At 41.5% G+C, this 18,326-nt stretch overlaps 1 protein-coding gene across 22 annotated transcripts in view; it reads left to right on the plus strand.

Annotated features, from left to right (window-relative positions):
• The window catches only part of KCNMA1 (potassium calcium-activated channel subfamily M alpha 1), a 762,662-nt gene extending 744,609 nt beyond the window's left edge, over positions 1 to 18,053 (plus strand). For 6 of the 22 annotated variants that reach the window (XM_050803370.1, XM_050803374.1, XM_050803379.1 and 3 more), the window contains 2 exons: positions 31 to 255; positions 9,657 to 18,053. In XM_050803370.1, the coding sequence (XP_050659327.1) occupies positions 31 to 255; positions 9,657 to 9,678 (247 nt within the window). In that variant the 3' untranslated portion in view covers positions 9,679 to 18,053. Of the gene's footprint in view, positions 1 to 30; positions 256 to 2,514; positions 2,544 to 6,836; positions 6,886 to 9,653 lie in introns of all 22 variants that reach the window. The other 16 variants (XM_050803364.1, XM_050803366.1, XM_050803368.1 and 13 more) reach the window with 4 other exon arrangements.
• The last annotated feature ends 273 nt before the right edge of the window (positions 18,054 to 18,326 follow it).

Raw genomic sequence — 18,326 nt, forward strand, 5'->3', positions numbered from 1 at the left:
GGCGGTGACATCTCTGCTTTTCCTGTCCAGGTATGTCATCACCAACCCCCCCTACGAGTTTGAGCTCGTGCCGACGGACCTGATCTTCTGCTTAATGCAGTTTGACCACAACGCCGGCCAGTCCCGGGCCAGCCTGTCCCATTCCTCCCACTCGTCGCAGTCCTCCAGCAAGAAGAGCTCCTCTGTTCACTCCATCCCATCCACGGCAAACCGACAGAACCGGCCCAAGTCCAGGGAGTCCCGGGACAAACAGAAGTACGTGCAGGAAGAGCGGCTTTGATATGTGTATCCACCGCCACTGTGTGAAACTGTATCTGCCACTCATTTCCCCAGTTGGTGTTTCCAACAAAGTAACTTTCCCTGTTTTCCCCTGTAGTCCCCCCCTCTTTTTTTTACACATATTTGCATATGTATGATAGTGTGCATGTGGTTGTCATTTTTATTTCACCACCATAAAACCCTTGAGCACAACAGCAAATAAGCAGACGGACCAAAAGTTATTTATGATTCTAGGGGAAAAATAACCCAAAGGCATGCTCCAGACATAAATAGCTCACTGCAGGAACGAGTTCACAGATTAGAAGGGAGCCCTTGTGATCAATGTCAGTTAGGCAGAGCAAGTTTATTTAATGTAAAAGAAAAGCTGATTCTGATTTATCAGGATTATCAGGGTGCTTTGGGTTTTGATTTTGTTGTTGTTGTTGTTGTTTTCCTTTCTTTCTTTTTTTATACACACAATAAGTTAGTACATGTTTATTTGAAACAAGCAACCAGACAGCAATGAAAACATATCGATTGTTTCCAGTCTCTGGGCCGAAGTACTGCGAAGCCTTTGAAAAGCTTTCACAATTTGTGTAGATGATTTTGAAGGACTTGCTTGTTGCAAGAGAACATCAGAGATTTTTTTAGTTACTCACCAACGCCTTTTGTCCCAGAGCCAGTTCCCTCTGGGAGTTCTTATGAACATTTCTCACCTTAATGTGGAGGAAAGAATAGTATTCCAATCATGGATGTATCAAATTCTAGTCATTTAGTTTAAGTGAAAAGAGGTTTGATTGCATATTAAATTGTTATTCTGTCTCCTTATGTTGCCATATGAATAGCTAGTTTTTTTCTTTCACTTTTGACATTTGGGATGAAAAGCCATATGTATCATAAATATCAGATGTAAGTCATTAAAAACTGCCTTCCTGGGACTTTCACATCTTTTAAAAGGTGAATTACTTACCTTATGTACAGAATAAATAATGCTCAGGAAAGAGCAAGTATTTTTCCATGTATCCTCAGGGGATCCTTTTACTCCCCTTTGTTTGATTAGTTAGGGCCCCAATGCCAGGTAGGAGGAAGGGCTGGGGCAGAGTGAGAGGAAGACAAACCCAGCTGCAGATCATGTTTTTCTAGGAGCCGACATGCTAAATAAATTAGAATGTAGGAGGATCAGCCACAGTTGACTCAACAAAGACAAAAGACAGCCACCACCTTCAACTGTTGGTGCAGCTGCACGGTGCTGGCTGTCCCAATGAAGGAAGCTGGTGGGAAAGAATTCCTCATCATCACTTTAGTTAATGTAGCCAATTTAGGCAGGGTAATGACGACAATAGAGAGCTGCTCCTTGTCATTATGAGACGTGGGATGAGAAGAGTGCAACAGTGAGCCAAACACGTTTTGGTATAGTTATTTTTTCTTTTGTTTTTGTTCTTTCTTTTTTAACACTTAGTAAGCATGGGAAGAGAGGTAGAAAAATACCCTTTTTTCAACATATAGTTGTCAGATGCTTTGCGCATGCAAATCATGCTTTAGGCAGTGTGGTAGTTCTTAAAAATTGGCCAATTCACCATAACCAATTTCTCTTATGGATGGACTAGGCTGGTATACACATATTTGAACAGTTTACTTTAAAGAATTCCATCAAATAGAATAGGGGTAAAAGGGAGGAGGAAAACATGTCACAGCTGTACCATCTCTAAAAAGGTGTTTTTATGGTGAATGTTTTGGATTTAGGTTTTGGATCCCTCGTCCCCTCAAGCATGATAGTTTTGGAGATTTGCTTGCTGTGTGAATTGACAAGCACTTTTACTGACAAATGGTGAGGCTCTGTCAGAACCTCCACCCTCCCCCGCACCAAAGACAGGGGCAGCATAGTATTCAAACCAGTATTGTGATGGGGAATAATTGTATACATGTAAATTAACAAGCCCTATGAGTGGAAGAATTTTTTCAAATTATTTTTGTCTTTCTATATATTGATTTATATTATGTATAACTATCTCTTTATATAAAACTATATATATAACTATATATATATAACTATATATATATATATATAACTATATATATGTATCCCCTAGTATTGGATCATGAAGAGCTCTTCATGCATTCTTTGCAAAGGAGGTTATAAAGTTACGCCCTCAGAACATTTATAACTATAAGAATGTGCCAGTTAAAGTGCTCAACAGGAAATATGACAGTTTAAAAGCATTGTAAAACTCACATAGCTTACTTCTCTCTCTAAAGTGCAACAAGGATGAATAGAATGGGCCAAGGTATGACAATTAATGGTTCTGCATGACCTAGCCACTGCTGGGGGTTTTCTTCTATAACGTTGTCCTTGTGAAAACTTTTGTGAAATTAAAAAAAAAGGAGTTACAAATTTTATTCTGTTATTGGTTTGTTTATTTTTATTTATATTGTTCTGTTTGTGGTTTTATTTATTTTGTTTTGCTTCCCCCCCCTTCCCCTTTCCCTCTCCTTTTCCCTTCCTTCTTCTCTTCCTTCCTTCTTCCACTTTCTAAATTGCTCAGCGCAATGAGGCTGTGCTGCTGCTATTGCTAGATTCCTTAGAGTTTGTTTTGGTGTTCTTGGGTGTGGGGTTGGGTGATTTGGGGGGAACTTCTCTCCATCTGGCTTGCCTTTTAATCTGCACGTGGCCTCCCTGCCCACCCTGGTACCTTGCTCCAAGTCCGAAAGCATTTTCCCATCAAGAAACCCAGCTTCCTTCACTTCCCCCATTGCCACCCCCCAACCCCAGTCCCCACATCGGTCTGTTCACATCTCTGTGTTCATCTTGGCAAGACCTACTCAATCAAGTGATGATGCCAGTTGATAAACTTTTCTGGAAAACATTTACAGCTATTCCATTTGGCGAACCTGCTTCTCTGTCAATATTTCATCCTCCTTTTATTTAAACCAGGAGGTTTATTAATGGCAAAAGCATTGGTCTTCTTTATGCTTGATCAGTATGACTCAAAAGCGTTCTGCTGTGTATATCAACTCAACAGCCCACACCCAGTTATCTGGGAGCTGATGGTTCAGTCACTGTATTACCCAAATCTCTCCTGCCACCTGCCTTTCAGACATTTGTTAAATCCCAACCAGAGATCGGGCAGATAGAGAGAAGTGAATCCAAAGTGCATTTTATACACAATCTGTTAGCAACTCCAATGAGATGATATTGTGATGGGAATGGAATGGGAACAGACTATGATATGAGATGGAATTTTGAGGTTTTCCTGGACTTTGGGCACACAGTCATGCCCCAGTGGTAGATAATTGAGAATTGACCATATTTGACTAATGTTACATTTGATGATGGAGAAGGATCATTATTACTTCAATTTTTTTTTTTGCCAAAATTACTATATTATACTTTCCTTAATAGAGTGAAGAGTCTCCTCCATTGTTTTCTATTTGACTCCAAACTTCCCCTTCTTCTTTCAGTAGAACATCCGCTTACCTAGGAAGTGGGCATACAAGTTTCTTATTATTATATCTCTTTCTGTTCACTGCCCCCTGCCCCTCACCGCAAAAAAAAAAAAAAAAAAAAAAAGAGAGAGAGAGAAAGAAAAGAAATAAGGAGGTAAGGGTAGAAAGTGAAAGAGTTCTTTGAAAAGAAAGTACATACATTTAAAAAGTTAGGAACTCTGTTATCCGCATCATTCTAGAAGAGAAGAAATTTGTAAGCCATTTAGTCCAACTTGCTTTGGGCTTTGAAAGGCGTGAACAGTAAGTAGGCTGGTAAACGAGAGGGCACGGTGAAGCCTTCTCAGTCTCAACACTCGGGTGATCATGGCATCATCAGTGTCCCTAAAGTCTGCTACTCAGGGTTCTTTCCAAGGCCAGTTCAAATGGATAGAGAAAGCTAGACCCTTATACATACAGTTAAACTTCTGCCACAATTGGGAGAGGTTGCAAATTCTGTTCTGAATATTAAAGATTATGACCCAGATCCTTACCGTAGGTGCTCAATAAATATTTGATATAAATTGACTTTACATATTTTATACCTTTAACCATTTTCTATATTACCCTTGTCCCCTTGTTTATTTTTTAAAAAAATATGAGTGCCTCTACATGCCTCACGATGCTGCTGTGCTGGTGCCACTTTCTCAAGCTGGTCACACGGCTTCTGAGAATGGGGAATAGCCCTGTAAGCCCAATGAGTAGAGAGACCGACTATGCCTCTTGGCAGCATTGTCAAGATCCCAGATGACCAGAAAAACCTTTTGCCTGGCTGTTCTGCAGCATGGGAAAAGCCTAAAGGTGTCTGCATCCCGATAGAGACAATTAAATCAACCTGCCAGGTTCCTATAGCAACAGGCTCCTTGAAGGAGAAAGAGGAGAGTACAGAAACTCCAGGGCCTGTGGAAGTCAAGACAGGGTAAAAATCAATTTCTCAATCAGCTTCTTTCAGCCCATCCCTGCTTTGTCACAATATGATAAAGAAGTAGCTGTGGGCACCTGTCACTACACTGGCTGACTGTCTCCCATGCAAGATTGCATGCCCATTGCAACCACTGGAGGTGAGAGGGATTATCCCCTGCCACCCGAAAGGGATTAGTGAAGAATCTGTCCTCAAGGTGTTGGCTGGACCAAGAGCCACAGAGGGCTGGAAGAGCTGTTTGCTCAAAGAATGGCAGAATCAGACTTTCAGTTAAAAGAGACAGAGTCATGGTAGCCAATTGCAAAGAAGTGAGAAGGTTTTTCATAAACGGTAACTGCTTTTGTTCTGGTATAAATAATTTGTATCTCTATGAAATAGGCATACTTTGCTCACAGACAGGAGAGGAGATAGTATGTGTGGGTGGGGACGGTGGAGGCATCAGGGTTTGCTGGGCAGAGGAAATGTGCCAGGCTGCCTATCACAAATGCAGGACAGGAAACCACACAGCATTACCCTTGAAGGTCGAAGCTTCTTGTTAGCCCTTACTATTCTCCATAGTTGTCTCTCTCCAAACAGAATGTTTTCTTTTTGAGCCTTTTCTCTCTCAACCTCAGCTTGTGGTGTAGTGAGAAGAGGGCCAATTATTCCAAATGCTTTTGCTGTATCATTGTCTCCCCTTTTCTGCAATCTTCTCTAGGGAGTAGTTCTGTGAAAAGGCTAAAGCCCATGGCACTGACAACCCACAGAGCCAACAGAGAAGCTCAGTTCTCACAGTGCAGCCTGTTTCTTCCTCTGCTGGTGGCAGCTCTGTCAGCCCAGCTCTGGGGCCCTTCCCTGCAAGAGCCCAGTCCTCCAGGGTGACCTGCAGCCCTGTGGCAGGAGGAGGTTTTGACCCTTACTTTAAACCCTGTGATCTCAGTGATGAAACTAGAAATGCAAGAAACCGATGGCTCTCAGATGGGATAGGAGGCCTGGTGAGTCAAATCCAGTATTTCAAAGACATAGAGGCACCCTGGGAGGGGAGAAACCCTAAGCTCCCCAGAAATAACACCAGGTTACCTCTTCCTCTCCTTTACCTTCAAAACGAAGATGACCAACCAAATCCCCCTCTGTCACCTCTGCTGCCACAATCCGTATTCTTCAGGATACACCCCGATATACACACCCCTACTCAACATCTCTGCTGAAGGGCATCATTTGTCATCACATTCAAGAGGTGCCACCCATCCTTTAGTACCGGCTAGTATTAAACTTACTGTAAAAGCTAACGCTTCACAACTGCCTTGGGCCAGGCACTCCCCTGAGCACTCTTCAGTTACCTATATAAACTCAATCCTCACAACAGCTTCAGATGGAGATGCTGTGTCTCCCTTTGAAAGATGCAGAATCTGAGAGACACTAGAGTATGTGAAGTTAGCCACTGCGATATAATGCCCGCTGATATTATTAATAATACTCATAACCTTAACAACTCACATTTACTTACCATGTATCTGGACCTGTATAAGTGCTTCAAGGGTGCTAGCTCCATTTATCTTAACAACACTATTAGGAAATTTGTATCATCAGCCCTATTTTACAGAAAAGGAATGAAGCTAAGATAAATTTGCTAATAACTTGTTCAGAGTCACGCAACTGGTATGTTAGCCAGATCTGCTTAACTTTCACCTCCTGCCCTGCGCTGTCTCCTTAGCCCACATCTCCTTGCTTCTTCACGGTGGACAGCTCATAGCATGGCTGGTCTTAATAGGTGACATGTCCCAGTGGCAGTGGCAATTGCTCTACCAGCATCTCTCTGCAGTTGTTTTCCAGATTTTTATCTTGTCCCACTAGCCCCCTCCCAGCCACAAACTGAAATGCTTCTTCTTTCCTAACTCCACGAACTCCTGGCATGTCACACATTGTACTCAGAGCACTGACAACAGGCATCTCATCCTTAAGAAGCTTATTAAGAAATGAAGCTATTTTTCTCTGGCGGTGAGGAAGCCCTCCCACCCCGATCAATTGCCCTTCTCATCTTAGAGATGAAAATAAAGCCCCTGGAAATCTTTCCGGTGTGTGAGATGAAACAGGGAGCAGAGATAAACTCAGGGATTTGGATTTATCCTTGACCATGGCAGCATTCATTAGAGCTGCTTCCCTGAGTCCTCTTCCTCGTGGTCAATTTTGTAGCCACCCATTGGCGTTGTTTTTTCTTCGGAAGGCAAGACTCAATACATCAAATTGTCATTGTCCTACTTGCACTCTCCATGGATGCCGAATGGCTGGCGATCATTGAAATGTGTGTTCCTTGCAAGCGTGTTGGGAGAATCTCTTTGTAAAATACTGTTGCCACCAGACATTTTAGTAAAACACCCAGAGCATTCATATAGTTCCATTTCCTGAACATCCTATGTAACCAAGTCTCCATGAACACACACATTTATATCTTAGGAGGCACCCAAATTAAACAGCAGTTTCTCAGGCATAAGGAAGACCTCAACTCGTCACCACAATGTGTTTTAACACAACTCATTCCTTGTGTTGAGACAGCATGTCCAAAACAAGGTCTACTCTGCTTAGATTCTGTTTAATGGCAAGAAATGTAAAAGGAAAGAGAGAAGCTTAAATGAGGAAATAATGCTCTCTTTCTGTCAGACAGCAGAAGGAAATTGATATTCTCTCTGCCGTGAAAGGTCAAAATGCCAACTTTGAATTGAACTGCAAAGACTAAATTCTGAACAATTATTCTCTGCAGCAGTTGTAAAAATTTCAGCAAATCGCAGCTGTCTTAGGTCTTTCACCCAAAAGACCTACTCATTTCCATCAGCTGAGTTCACTCTTCCAACCTGGCATGTCCAACCTAGCACTAAATCCCTTTGCAAAATCAGTCTGCATAACAGCATGGCCAAAAACCGAGGGCAGCTCAGGCAACCTGAGCACAAACACCAGGCTCAACCTCTCTGAAAATCATCTTTACACATAAACCGCTGGAAAAAGTCGTAGTTTGAAATTGTTTCAGCGGCCTGGCAATGCTTTTAAAACATGATAACCATCACACTTTACTCCTCTCTGAAAGGTTAGTTTAATCGTAGATCACAAAAAATTGGTTTCCACAAATGCATAATGGTTCATCTATGTCACACTTGAACTAAATGGTTTTTTAAATGGAGCTGAAATTATTTTGATGTGTACACAGTCTTGGATTTCTATACAACCTTTTTTAACCAGCCCATCAGGAACCTTGCCTCTAAAGCCTCATTAATAATTCAGATGTGCTGATGACTTTAAAAGATCTATGGAATTGAAGCTTAGGGAAAAAAAAAAAACTCTGCTTGACAAAAAGATAAATGAATGTAGAAAGAAGCTGTAGGAGTCTGGCAAGCTGTAGATCATCTCAGAACAGATTGTAACTTTATCATTCTGTCAGGGGGAATAATTTAAAGCACTTAATCAGTTAGCTTCACTGTGAGGATGTAGCATTATGAATTCCTATCGTCCAATCTGTTCAAATCAAAGTGAACTTAATTATAATAGGTGAGCGAGCCAGAGCAGGAGGGGGATGGGGAGAATGAGGCAAGAGGTAGAAAGTTTCCTGTGCGGTAAACTGAGCTGCCGCATAAAAGTGGGGCGAGGCTTTGACTCAGGCACATCCCTGCTCCAGTGACAGCCCTCCTTGACATTGACAGCTCAGGGCACTTGAAATAGCAGAAGCAAGAACTGAAGAGAAACAAGCAGAGTGGTCATGAGCTGATCATAGATACTTAATTTATAAATCATTAGCCAAACATGCACATACCCACCCACCCCCAACATCCCCTATCAAACCAGGTAAGCAGTTTTCACTATAGTGTCCATCCAGGACCACTGACAAGGCAGTTACGAGTTGTTCTGGTAAGCAGAAAAGGCAGCTAGAGAGACCATTGTCTCTATAGCAGTGGACGTGCTTGATAGCTTTTACCCTTTTGCTTTTCTTTCCCTAAGCCACTAAAGTGAGGCGTATGATTCCCAAGTTAGAATGTCCTATTTGCCCAGTCCTTTCCTATCTATACACATGGCCAATTTCCCAGAAAATTTCAATCCTAGAAAGAGGCGGGGATGAGGGTTGAGTCTTGTAAAACAGCTTTGCACTATGAAGAGGATGCTAGACCATTTTCATTCTCACCCCAGCCCCCCGAACACCCTGACTCAGCATTCTCTCTCAGCCATTTCTGTATTTAGGGTGGAAATGAAATGCCAAGACTTCAATGAGCTCCCTTGTCGACAGCTTGGGTTATTATAGTCAGTTAAGATATTGCCACTTGGAACTCTATTCATAACTTTATACCAACACAGAGTTTTCTTTCTTGATATAAAAGCCACCTCAAAATCATCTTTAAAACATTGGTCACTATTCTGACTTGCATAGATTTTTGGCCAGCAAAATCGATGGGTTTAGTTTAGACCCCCCAAAGTGGCTACAAATGAAACAGGAGAGTGGTAAAGTTGAGACATGACTTTATGTGTATGTGTTATAAGCAAAGCCAAGGAAAGGCTGGGAAGTGGAGATTCTGTATAAGATTCTAGATCACTCGCTCTGCAGCAAGTGTGGTGGTGCCCTTCTGTTCCACTCGAATCAATGGATGCACACATCTCTTCTCAGGCACAATGTCTGTACCCAATGGCTGATATATGCAACATCCCTTCCCCACCAAACCTTTTCTGGCCACGAAATTAACTCCAAGGAATATTGCCAGGGTCCATTCTGCAACCCCTCCTTAGCCTCTGAGGTCCACTCATGGGGCCTCTGAGTCCCAGTGACACATTTTATTCATCACTTGCTACAGGAAGCAGAGGTATGTTTCAGGTTCTGGGGTCCTCCCTACACTGCACTGTCTCTCTTAGCAATTAACTCACTGTTGGCTTCTATTGATTACCTTTTTGCGTTTTTCAATGAACTTTCCAAAGGCTTTGCCTTAGGACTAATTAAACTTCTAATTTCTCCTTCTTGTTCTCTATCCATTTTGCCCTTTAGCAGAAAAGAAATGGTTTACAGATGAACCGGATAATGCCTATCCCAGAAACATTCAAATCAAGCCCATGAGTACCCACATGGCTAACCAGATCAACCAATATAAATCCACAAGCAGCTTGATTCCACCAATCAGAGAAGTTGAAGATGAATGTTGACTCCCAGGAGACCAGAACTATTTTTTTAAAGCCTGACAAACTTCATCAATGGTGATGTGACTTTTCTTCTTACATGCTGAATCACTGGTGGAAACGTTAGGATAAGCAAGAATTGCCAGAAAATAAAGTAGACAGATCTTTCTCTTTGTCTGCCTTGAATATTGCTTCCATGTATTTTGGAAAAGAAAATGATTTCATTTATAAATGAACATACTAAAATAGTCATGTATAGCCTCTAGCATTTTAAATTATTTTTGTTTATTAGAAAGAAAATATATTTTTTCTTTTCTTTCCATTGTCAAATATCTTCCCTATATCTAAACAATGCAAACTCTAAATGAATAAGTGGCCAGACTCCTTAATGCGTTTTTCTCTTCTTTCTCTCTTTTTCTTTTGAGGAGAATGATGGTCACCACCACAATTAATTGTAATTAATTTTAATGAATTATTAAAACAATTTTAAAATGGCCAACGATGTATACATGTATTTTAGTAAGTCCAAAAAAGACGATGAAGGGGACAGGTGAATACCTGCTCCTCGCCTGGATGGGTGTGTGTTTTGATCTGCATTGACACCAGCTCTTAATAAATGGAAACTTATTTATTTTCACAGTTGAAAGTCATATTTTTGTAGTTTTAGTTTTCATTCTGTAGTTCTCACCCCTTTGTTCATATTTTTAAAGGGAAGACCTTCTTGCTGCTTTTCTACAATTGGCAGATCAGGTTTGTCTGGCCAACTAAGGATACCAGGAGGGTTGTGGGCAAGCCTGGGATGTGGAAGCTGAGGACCAGATGCGCACAAGGCATTGCTCTGTTTGCTGTTCTAGTGGTGGGGACTCCTACATGCTGTATGCTTCTCATTTTGTATTTCCAAACCACCTGAGCGAGTAATGTCAACTTCGGGAGGGTCTGGTGGACTTCCTCCCCACTCCCCAAGTCTCAGAGCTTTTAGCCTGGAAGTTTGTAAAACTGATCAATAGTTTTACTTTACCATAGGCTATGAGAGGGCATTCATTCTTCTCACTGAGTTTTTGTTTAAAAACCAGGAAATTTCTACAATCATGGAGACGGGATTTTAATTTGCATGCTCTCCTTTATTTAGTTGCTGGGGCCAAACACGTGAACTTGTTACAACAATTTAAAAAATAATAATAACAAAAGGAAAGCAATGAATGCACTTCATATAGACTGTTAGAAAAGGCCTTTGAAAATTACCAGCAGTGAAATCAAATATATCAGCCACTTTAAACTGCGGTCAAAAGATTTTTCTAGCCATCAGATGCAATTACAATGTCTCAGAGCTCTGCTGTCGCTTGCATGCTAGGTGTACAGTCTCCCGGCAACTGTTTTGTTCCAATCAACTTAGCAAGTCTTTCAACTTTAAAATTATCAGTCTTTGATATGATCATCAAGGTCTCTGGAGAAGCATGGATGTGATAGTGATTTCTATTTTCTTAAAAAAATGTAAACTGTGGACACTTAAAGGAACCAAGCTAACCAAAGTATCTCCCCAAAATTTCATGATATCTAGTCCATTAACTCTTTGGACCATGACCTGTGGTACTTAGTTATGGTAGTGCAAATCAGATCAGAGCAAAGCAATGAGATCATCATGAAGACATATGTCCACTAAGTACTCCAATTACCAATGTAGGCAAAATGAGCTTCCACCTCTGTCCACTCCCTGCAGAGCCAATATAGTCGTGCTTCCACCTCGTAGGCATTGTCCTGCAGTGACTTGTCGGACTGTGGTTACTCTGTCGTCACATTTTGTAGAATTAGTTCTATAAAAGTATTGTGAATATAATGTATGTCCAATTGGATTGTTTAAAAACTACTTATAATTAATCACTAGCCTACTCAGCAGACTAAAATGACGTCAACAGTCTATATTCAGGCTTATAAACATTTCTTGGTTTCCAACAGAAGTCAAATGTGTTTGTGGGGAGAACCTTTTGCCAGGATTTTGACAACTTTCCTGAAAGCTAGGCCTTCTTTTACATAATGATTTTGCACTGGGGTCACCTTAGTACATTCACGTCAATCCACGCTCTTCTTTCCTTCGTGAACCATAGTGGGCTCTTCACTCCTGCTCCTAATAACCACCTCCGAATTTGTCAGAGCGATTTGGTCTCCTCTGGCAGGCTGTGGTGGCCACATAAAGGATCTTCCATTAGAGGGACACAGGACACAAAGCTCCATTCCCACTACCCTCTCTTCCCTGTGTCTCCCCTACCAAGGCAATCTGGAAGCAGAAATGCAAACTCCAACCCCACGACACATCCATTGATGCATTTGTGGCTAGAGATTTGAATCTAAACTTAAAAAAAAAAATCATAATAGTTAGGATCATCTCCTACAGCAAAGGGCTCCTTGATTCATAAGCACCACCCCCCCAGAGAAAACAAAACAAATTAGTAGAAATTCATTTTCTTAAGTAGAGCAATAAGTTCATACTATGTTGCCTTTGTAATAATGAATTGTTCTGGCCTAGAAAACAAAATGAGGCATTTTGTTAAGGAGGTAGGAAAATGGCTGGCTGTTGGGCCCTTTGGCAAAAGCTGGTGCCTGGTAAGTAGAAAGCGAAGTGGAAGCAAGTAAGATTTGTGAAATCACTGGAGGGCTCAAGCAAATGCCAGAGCTTCTCCCTGGCTTGTTCCTACTCGTTGAGCTCTTTGGCCCTGAGTCCCATCCATCTCCGCTGAGACAGTCTGTCTTTCTGCCTACATCCACCTGAGACCAAGGAGGGTCTTCGTTAGTACAGTCCACATTATGAGGCTCTGATTTCCATCCCAGTTTAGGGCTCCAGAAAAGCCATTCTCCCAAACTAATGATTCTTGGGTGCTGTGGGAATCAAAGACTCACCAACAGGCTGTTTACCGAGCAGAAAATATCATCACCATCATCACCTTTCTCCTTGAAAAAACTTATTTTTTTCTCATCAATTTTATATTTTAGAATATCATCTTGAACCGTTACAAAACACCTTAAATAAAAGTGACTGTGACTAAGGCATGTTGGAGAACATTCCAAAACTCTTTCTTCCCAAGGGTTCTGGCACCTTATGATGTACTTTGTAAAAAATTGATTGAAGATTTTAAATAAACAGGAAATTGGAAGTGTTTTTTAGAGTTGGATAAAGGAAAAGTGAAAAAGCATAAGAAATCTGGGATATTTTCACGTTGAAAGGAGAAAAAGCACAAATTCCCTAGTTACCATTTAATATGAGGGTGCAAGAGCCGCATTTACAACCAGCTATGATCTTTGAAAATGTTTTTAAAACTCTCTGCGTCTCAGTGACTTCATTTGTAAATGAGAGTGATTCCTCTAGATGACTCTAAGGTCCCTTCAGGTCCCAGGGCACATGATCTAAGTTAGGAGTGGGAACATGGGAGCGGCTGCCTCTTCCTGGCTAAACGTTTGGAGACTATTGTGTCCAGGGCTGGAATAATCATCCTTCATGCTGCATCACCCAGGCAACACTCTCAGCCTTACTCACGAGTGGTGAACATTTTCTGCTCTGGATGTAGAATAGGTAGGTTCATTCCTGTGCTTTTCACCTTAGAGTCTTTTTAGGTTCAAGATGCAAATTTCTCATTTCGGAGAAATGATAGTCACCATCACAATTAATTGTAATTAAGGGAAATGAATTATTATAACGATTTAAAAATGGCCAGCACCTGAATCACGTTGGTCAAATTTCACCACCTGTTCTAGGGTTTTCTTCTCAATTTCATCCCTCCTTTCCCCCTTTTTTTTTTTTTTTTTTTTTTTTTTTTTTTTGGTTCAAGGCCCAGCTTCAGTTAATCCCTTCATCTCTATTCCATGTCTCCAATTCCTAGTATGTAACTAGAGGTTCAAGAGACCCCAAATTCCTGCCATTTTCCCCATTTATGTTTCCCCATGTGGATCTTCAGGAAGTAACCAGTCTTCCTTCTCACTTCATTTCCTGTCCTCTGTTTATTTGGATGTTTTCTTTCATTAATAAACTAACCATCTCTTAGCTACTTACATTCATAAATGTAATTTTAATCTATTGTTTTATTGTCAAAGGGAACCTCATTGAAGGAAGGAAAGGCGAAATTGAGAAATAAAGGTAGGAAGGGAGAGAAACAAAGACTATTCAACCATTTGACTGAGATGTGAGCCTTCTTGACTCCTAGGAGACTAAGTAGATCCATTCAGCTTGAACACTGAGCTCCAGGGCAGAATCTGTCCATTTTCTGTTTTATTCTTACTTGCTGCTTTTGGAATGGTGGTAAAGCCACCAATTGCCATGACCCTTGAAAGGATCTTCACTAATTAGGACTGACTCACCCTCTTTAAAAAGCAAAAGAAACAGAATTTACTTACAATCTTCTGGCAAATTACCTTTCTGCCCCTCTCCTCATTCCCAAAAGGCATTTTATTTTAATCCAGCAGAGATGATTTAGCATATAAATCCCATGGTCATTTGAGGAGGTGATGATGCTATTTGGATTTATTTATGAGAGAGTAGTAATGAGAAATGATTCCTAGACAGTTTGTACTAGTTCGGTCATATTGGTTGTTTAAGTGCAGTCTCTTCCAATTGGTTGTTTCCAATAAAGTATCAGTCGTTAATAATTTCAAGAATTCCATAAAAATAAGGAAACTTGGAAAACATTTTAAATTTTATTTCTTAAGAGACCACAGAGCCTAATTTTCAATTTTTATGGTAAGCTTGCTTAAAACATGTATAGAAAGAAGCCTATGTGCTCAAAGACAGAGGCACCTTTAGCCCTACAATGGTTGGAAGCTCCATGATATCATAGCCCCACATGGATAGATTGGAGAAAGAATTCTGACTTAGACCACCTGTAGCAGACTTTCCTCTTTTGACATTTTTTTTTTTTTTAATCACAGAAAGGACCTGAGACTCCTTATCTAAAGATAAGACAAACTTGGGGTATACATTAAGAATCCAGGAAGACAGAAAAGAAGAAAAAGATATAATAAGCAGTATTTTAAAATACCATCAGTTATGGGCATGCATCTGGTACAAAGAGTAGTTCTTTAGGTTGGAAGAAAGAAGAGTTTGCATTGAACTGCATGGGCTGGTAAGAATGCAGAGGCATATAATGCTTGATGGGCTTTGGAGGCATTTCAATAGTAATTGGGTGACAGGACTGGAAAGATGTGTAATATGAGGGTTTTCCAGGGAGATGGGACTTAATGGGCCATGATGTATTTGTAGGAATGTGATTTCAATAGATTGACTATTTTGTCTACTGTGTTAAGTTTGTGTAGGGGAACTAGGGAAAACTGAGATGCGACTTCATGGAAGGGGCTACAAAGTACAGTCTAAAGGCCTAGATAAAAGCTTGAAACTTGATTTAGAAAGTTATGAAAAGCCACTAAGAGTTTTAAGCAAAGAGTGATGGGGCAGCAATGGCTGTGCATTTTTCAGGCTGAAAGTAGTGAGATGTCAGTTCTTCCTGGAAAATATCATGAGAATGCACACAAAACTGAACATATTCTCAGCAGCAAGGAGTGCTAAAGGTGCCCACTCCAAGTCAACAATTCACCGTGTGCAACACCCCCCTTCCTCACACATTTGGCTTTGCTTTCTGTCACAGGACCATCAGACGTAGAACGTCCTGACTCTCCTGAATTACTAGAATGTCAGCAACAAACTCACAAAGTAGATTAGAGGGTAGGAATGGATACATAAATTTTTAAAAATTGGCCAATCATACTATTTTCTAGACAGTAATATAATAAGAACATGAGGCAGGACATCCACAAATTGTAGAGAATAATTAATAGTCCAGAACTGCCAAATAGGAATTTCCATTATGAAAACATCCTTGCAGCTAATCAGGGAGCCCTTGCTTAGAAACCTGTTAGCACCCGTTAAATATTTGTAAAAGGAGCGGATGGGAGAGAAATGAGCACAATATAGGTACTGCCATCAATCGGCTTATAATACAACTAAAGAAAGAAAACATGCTCAAAGCGCCATTAGAGAAAGGGTGAGCCCTAACGATATAGTTTCACATTCAATATGGTAGGAGATGAAACAAGGGAGAAATGCTGTGGTTTGAAGTGGTTCAGCAAGGTAGGATTTCTAGAGAAAGGGGGGTTTAGGAGTTAGATTAGTAGAGGGTCAGCATTCCAGGTATGAAGGCAGGATTATCTGGCATGTGGCAGGGTGGGTGATGTTCATCAGTAACTGCTAATTGATATTTACTGAGCAGCTATTGTGTCCTCACGACTGTAAGGCTATTAGAGAAAGATAGCCCGCCTGCCTAACTGGGAACACAAGGCACACATATATTGGAAAGGTCACGTTGCACAAAACAGGTGTTCAATAAATAATTTTTTAATAAATGTGAACACTCAATAACAAATAAATGTTACAGATTGTAATAGTTGTAGAAGATTGGTTGGGATTGTAGTGACTGGATATGGGGCAATGGCTGTGGGTCTAGAGTATATTCATTGTGCAGTGAACACACACCTAATCTGTCCTCAAGGACAGAACCATGTAGAGGAATAGGAAAACAAGAGAAGCAGGCAGGAAGGGGAGGCCGTGAGTATGACAGCTAAGAAATGTTATATTGGGTTCATCCAGAGCAGGAAAAGCTGAGAGCTGTCCATGAGAGAAGGCCCCATAGGCAAGATGAGTGGGACAGGGGTGTGAAGAAGTGGGCTACAACAGGCCCTGCAGATGTGGAAGCCAGATCCACAGAGGCACTTAGAAAGTGAGGATCCTGGATGAATTATTTTAGGGAGAAAGTATAGGTTTAGATCAGCTGGCAGAGATGTGTTTGTAAGCTAAAGTCATGTTTTTCAGGACTAAAAAGGAGCAAAATAAGTAGACCTTCTTGGGACAGGAGATCTAGGGTACTCTGGAACCAGGAAAATGAGAAATAAAAGGGGAATTTTAAGAAAGAGAGGACAGATCATCTATGAGGCTGGAGATGAAAGGTGTTGGAGATGGTGATGTAGAAGTCAAAGGACTCACTCGAAGGACTCACTCTGCTTATTTGTCCATATTCCCAGAGCTTGTCATGAGATCTGGCCCAGGTGGGCAGTCACTCAGCCACTATGTGTCACTGTGGCTGCCATGGTGGATGGAGGCTGGACAGGTAGTGTGGCGATTGGCAGTCTTTCTGGAGGACTCAGGAGGGAGGGGTTTCAAGGTGGGCATCACCTTTCACGTTCCTGTCCATGTCTGTACTGTTCTTCTTCCCTCCCTGAACAGCACACACCCTGCACCCTTAGTTTCAGGGGTCTGAAAACAAATGCTACAACCACACTGCTTTGGTGGCTTTTCTGAACAGGCAGTGTGAGAAGAGATGTTCTGGCCAGGTGAAAGTGGACTTTATCTTTAGGTAGGTTTTTCAGTTTAGAAAGGTTTCCTTTGCTTATCCCTTGAGGACTTCTGTGCTGCTGCTTCTCCTCCGTCTTGCTAGTTAACAGAACAGGGGCAGAAGTGACACCAGTGCTCTTGGCCTTGCCTGCTTTGGGAAGCACTACTGGGCCCCACTGTTTAGAATGTTAGATGGAAATGTACACAAGGCACTGGCACATGCCTGCCAGAGTGACCCAGTGCTTCTCTCCCATGGGACTCAGGGTCAGCATGGGAAGGCTGCTGGCAGGGACAGGAGCCCCACCCACAAGGTGGACCGAGCCTCACTTCCACACAAAACCAGAATCCCATCTGCCCCAGAGCACTCGCTCTCCTCCCCTTCCTTCCGCTCAATACGGTCTGACATGCCTTTGACCAGAACTGCAAAATTTCAAACATAAACCCAGATCTGTTGGGAAATCCTAATTAAAAACGTTCCATTCCCAGGTGGCACAATCACATCCTGCCTAAAACTTCTGGCCCACATCCCACCACCCAGATGTTGAAAAGAAACCTTCCTCTGCGTAACACCAAAACTTGCACTTCAAGGTTTCTTTAGGGGACAAAGAAAAAAAAAAAGTACACACATGCAGAGTGCAGCCTACATGTTCATTAAGGAAAAAGAGCGTGGCTTATTCATCTTTCGATCTTTGTTGGCATTATGATTATGATTATGATTAATTACTCTGACCTGACAGGAATTGAAGAAGAGAATATATGCTGGTGCTCTGAAATGATCTACCCAACTCTGTCATCTGTAACAACCAGTGATAACTCTCTTGTCTTGTAAAAAGGGTTTGTACATAACTTGTACATGGTTTCATTTTGTATTTTTCGCAGATTAAAAATTTATGTATTTGTGTTCTAAAATAAGGAGTGTTTCTTGTGTCTTTGTAGCAGTCACATGCCATGGGGGTGAGAGGTGGGCTGGGGGTGGTGAGGTCCCTGAGTTCTAATCAGTCTGCTTTTGTCTCCTCCCTCCATGCTCCTCCATGAAGGCAAAGTTGTGGATTGATTGAAATCATGAGCTTCCCTTTGCAGCTTCAAGTGCAAATAGACCTCCCCACCTCCATGGTCTTCAAGGAGCCAGTCAGTGGGTGCTGCTTAAGACTGCAATAGGCATGGAGAGAAAGTGCTGCTGTC

Source organism: Macaca thibetana, chromosome 9, assembly GCF_024542745.1.
Source record: "Macaca thibetana thibetana isolate TM-01 chromosome 9, ASM2454274v1, whole genome shotgun sequence".
In the NCBI taxonomy this organism is placed as follows: domain Eukaryota; kingdom Metazoa; phylum Chordata; class Mammalia; order Primates; family Cercopithecidae; genus Macaca; species Macaca thibetana.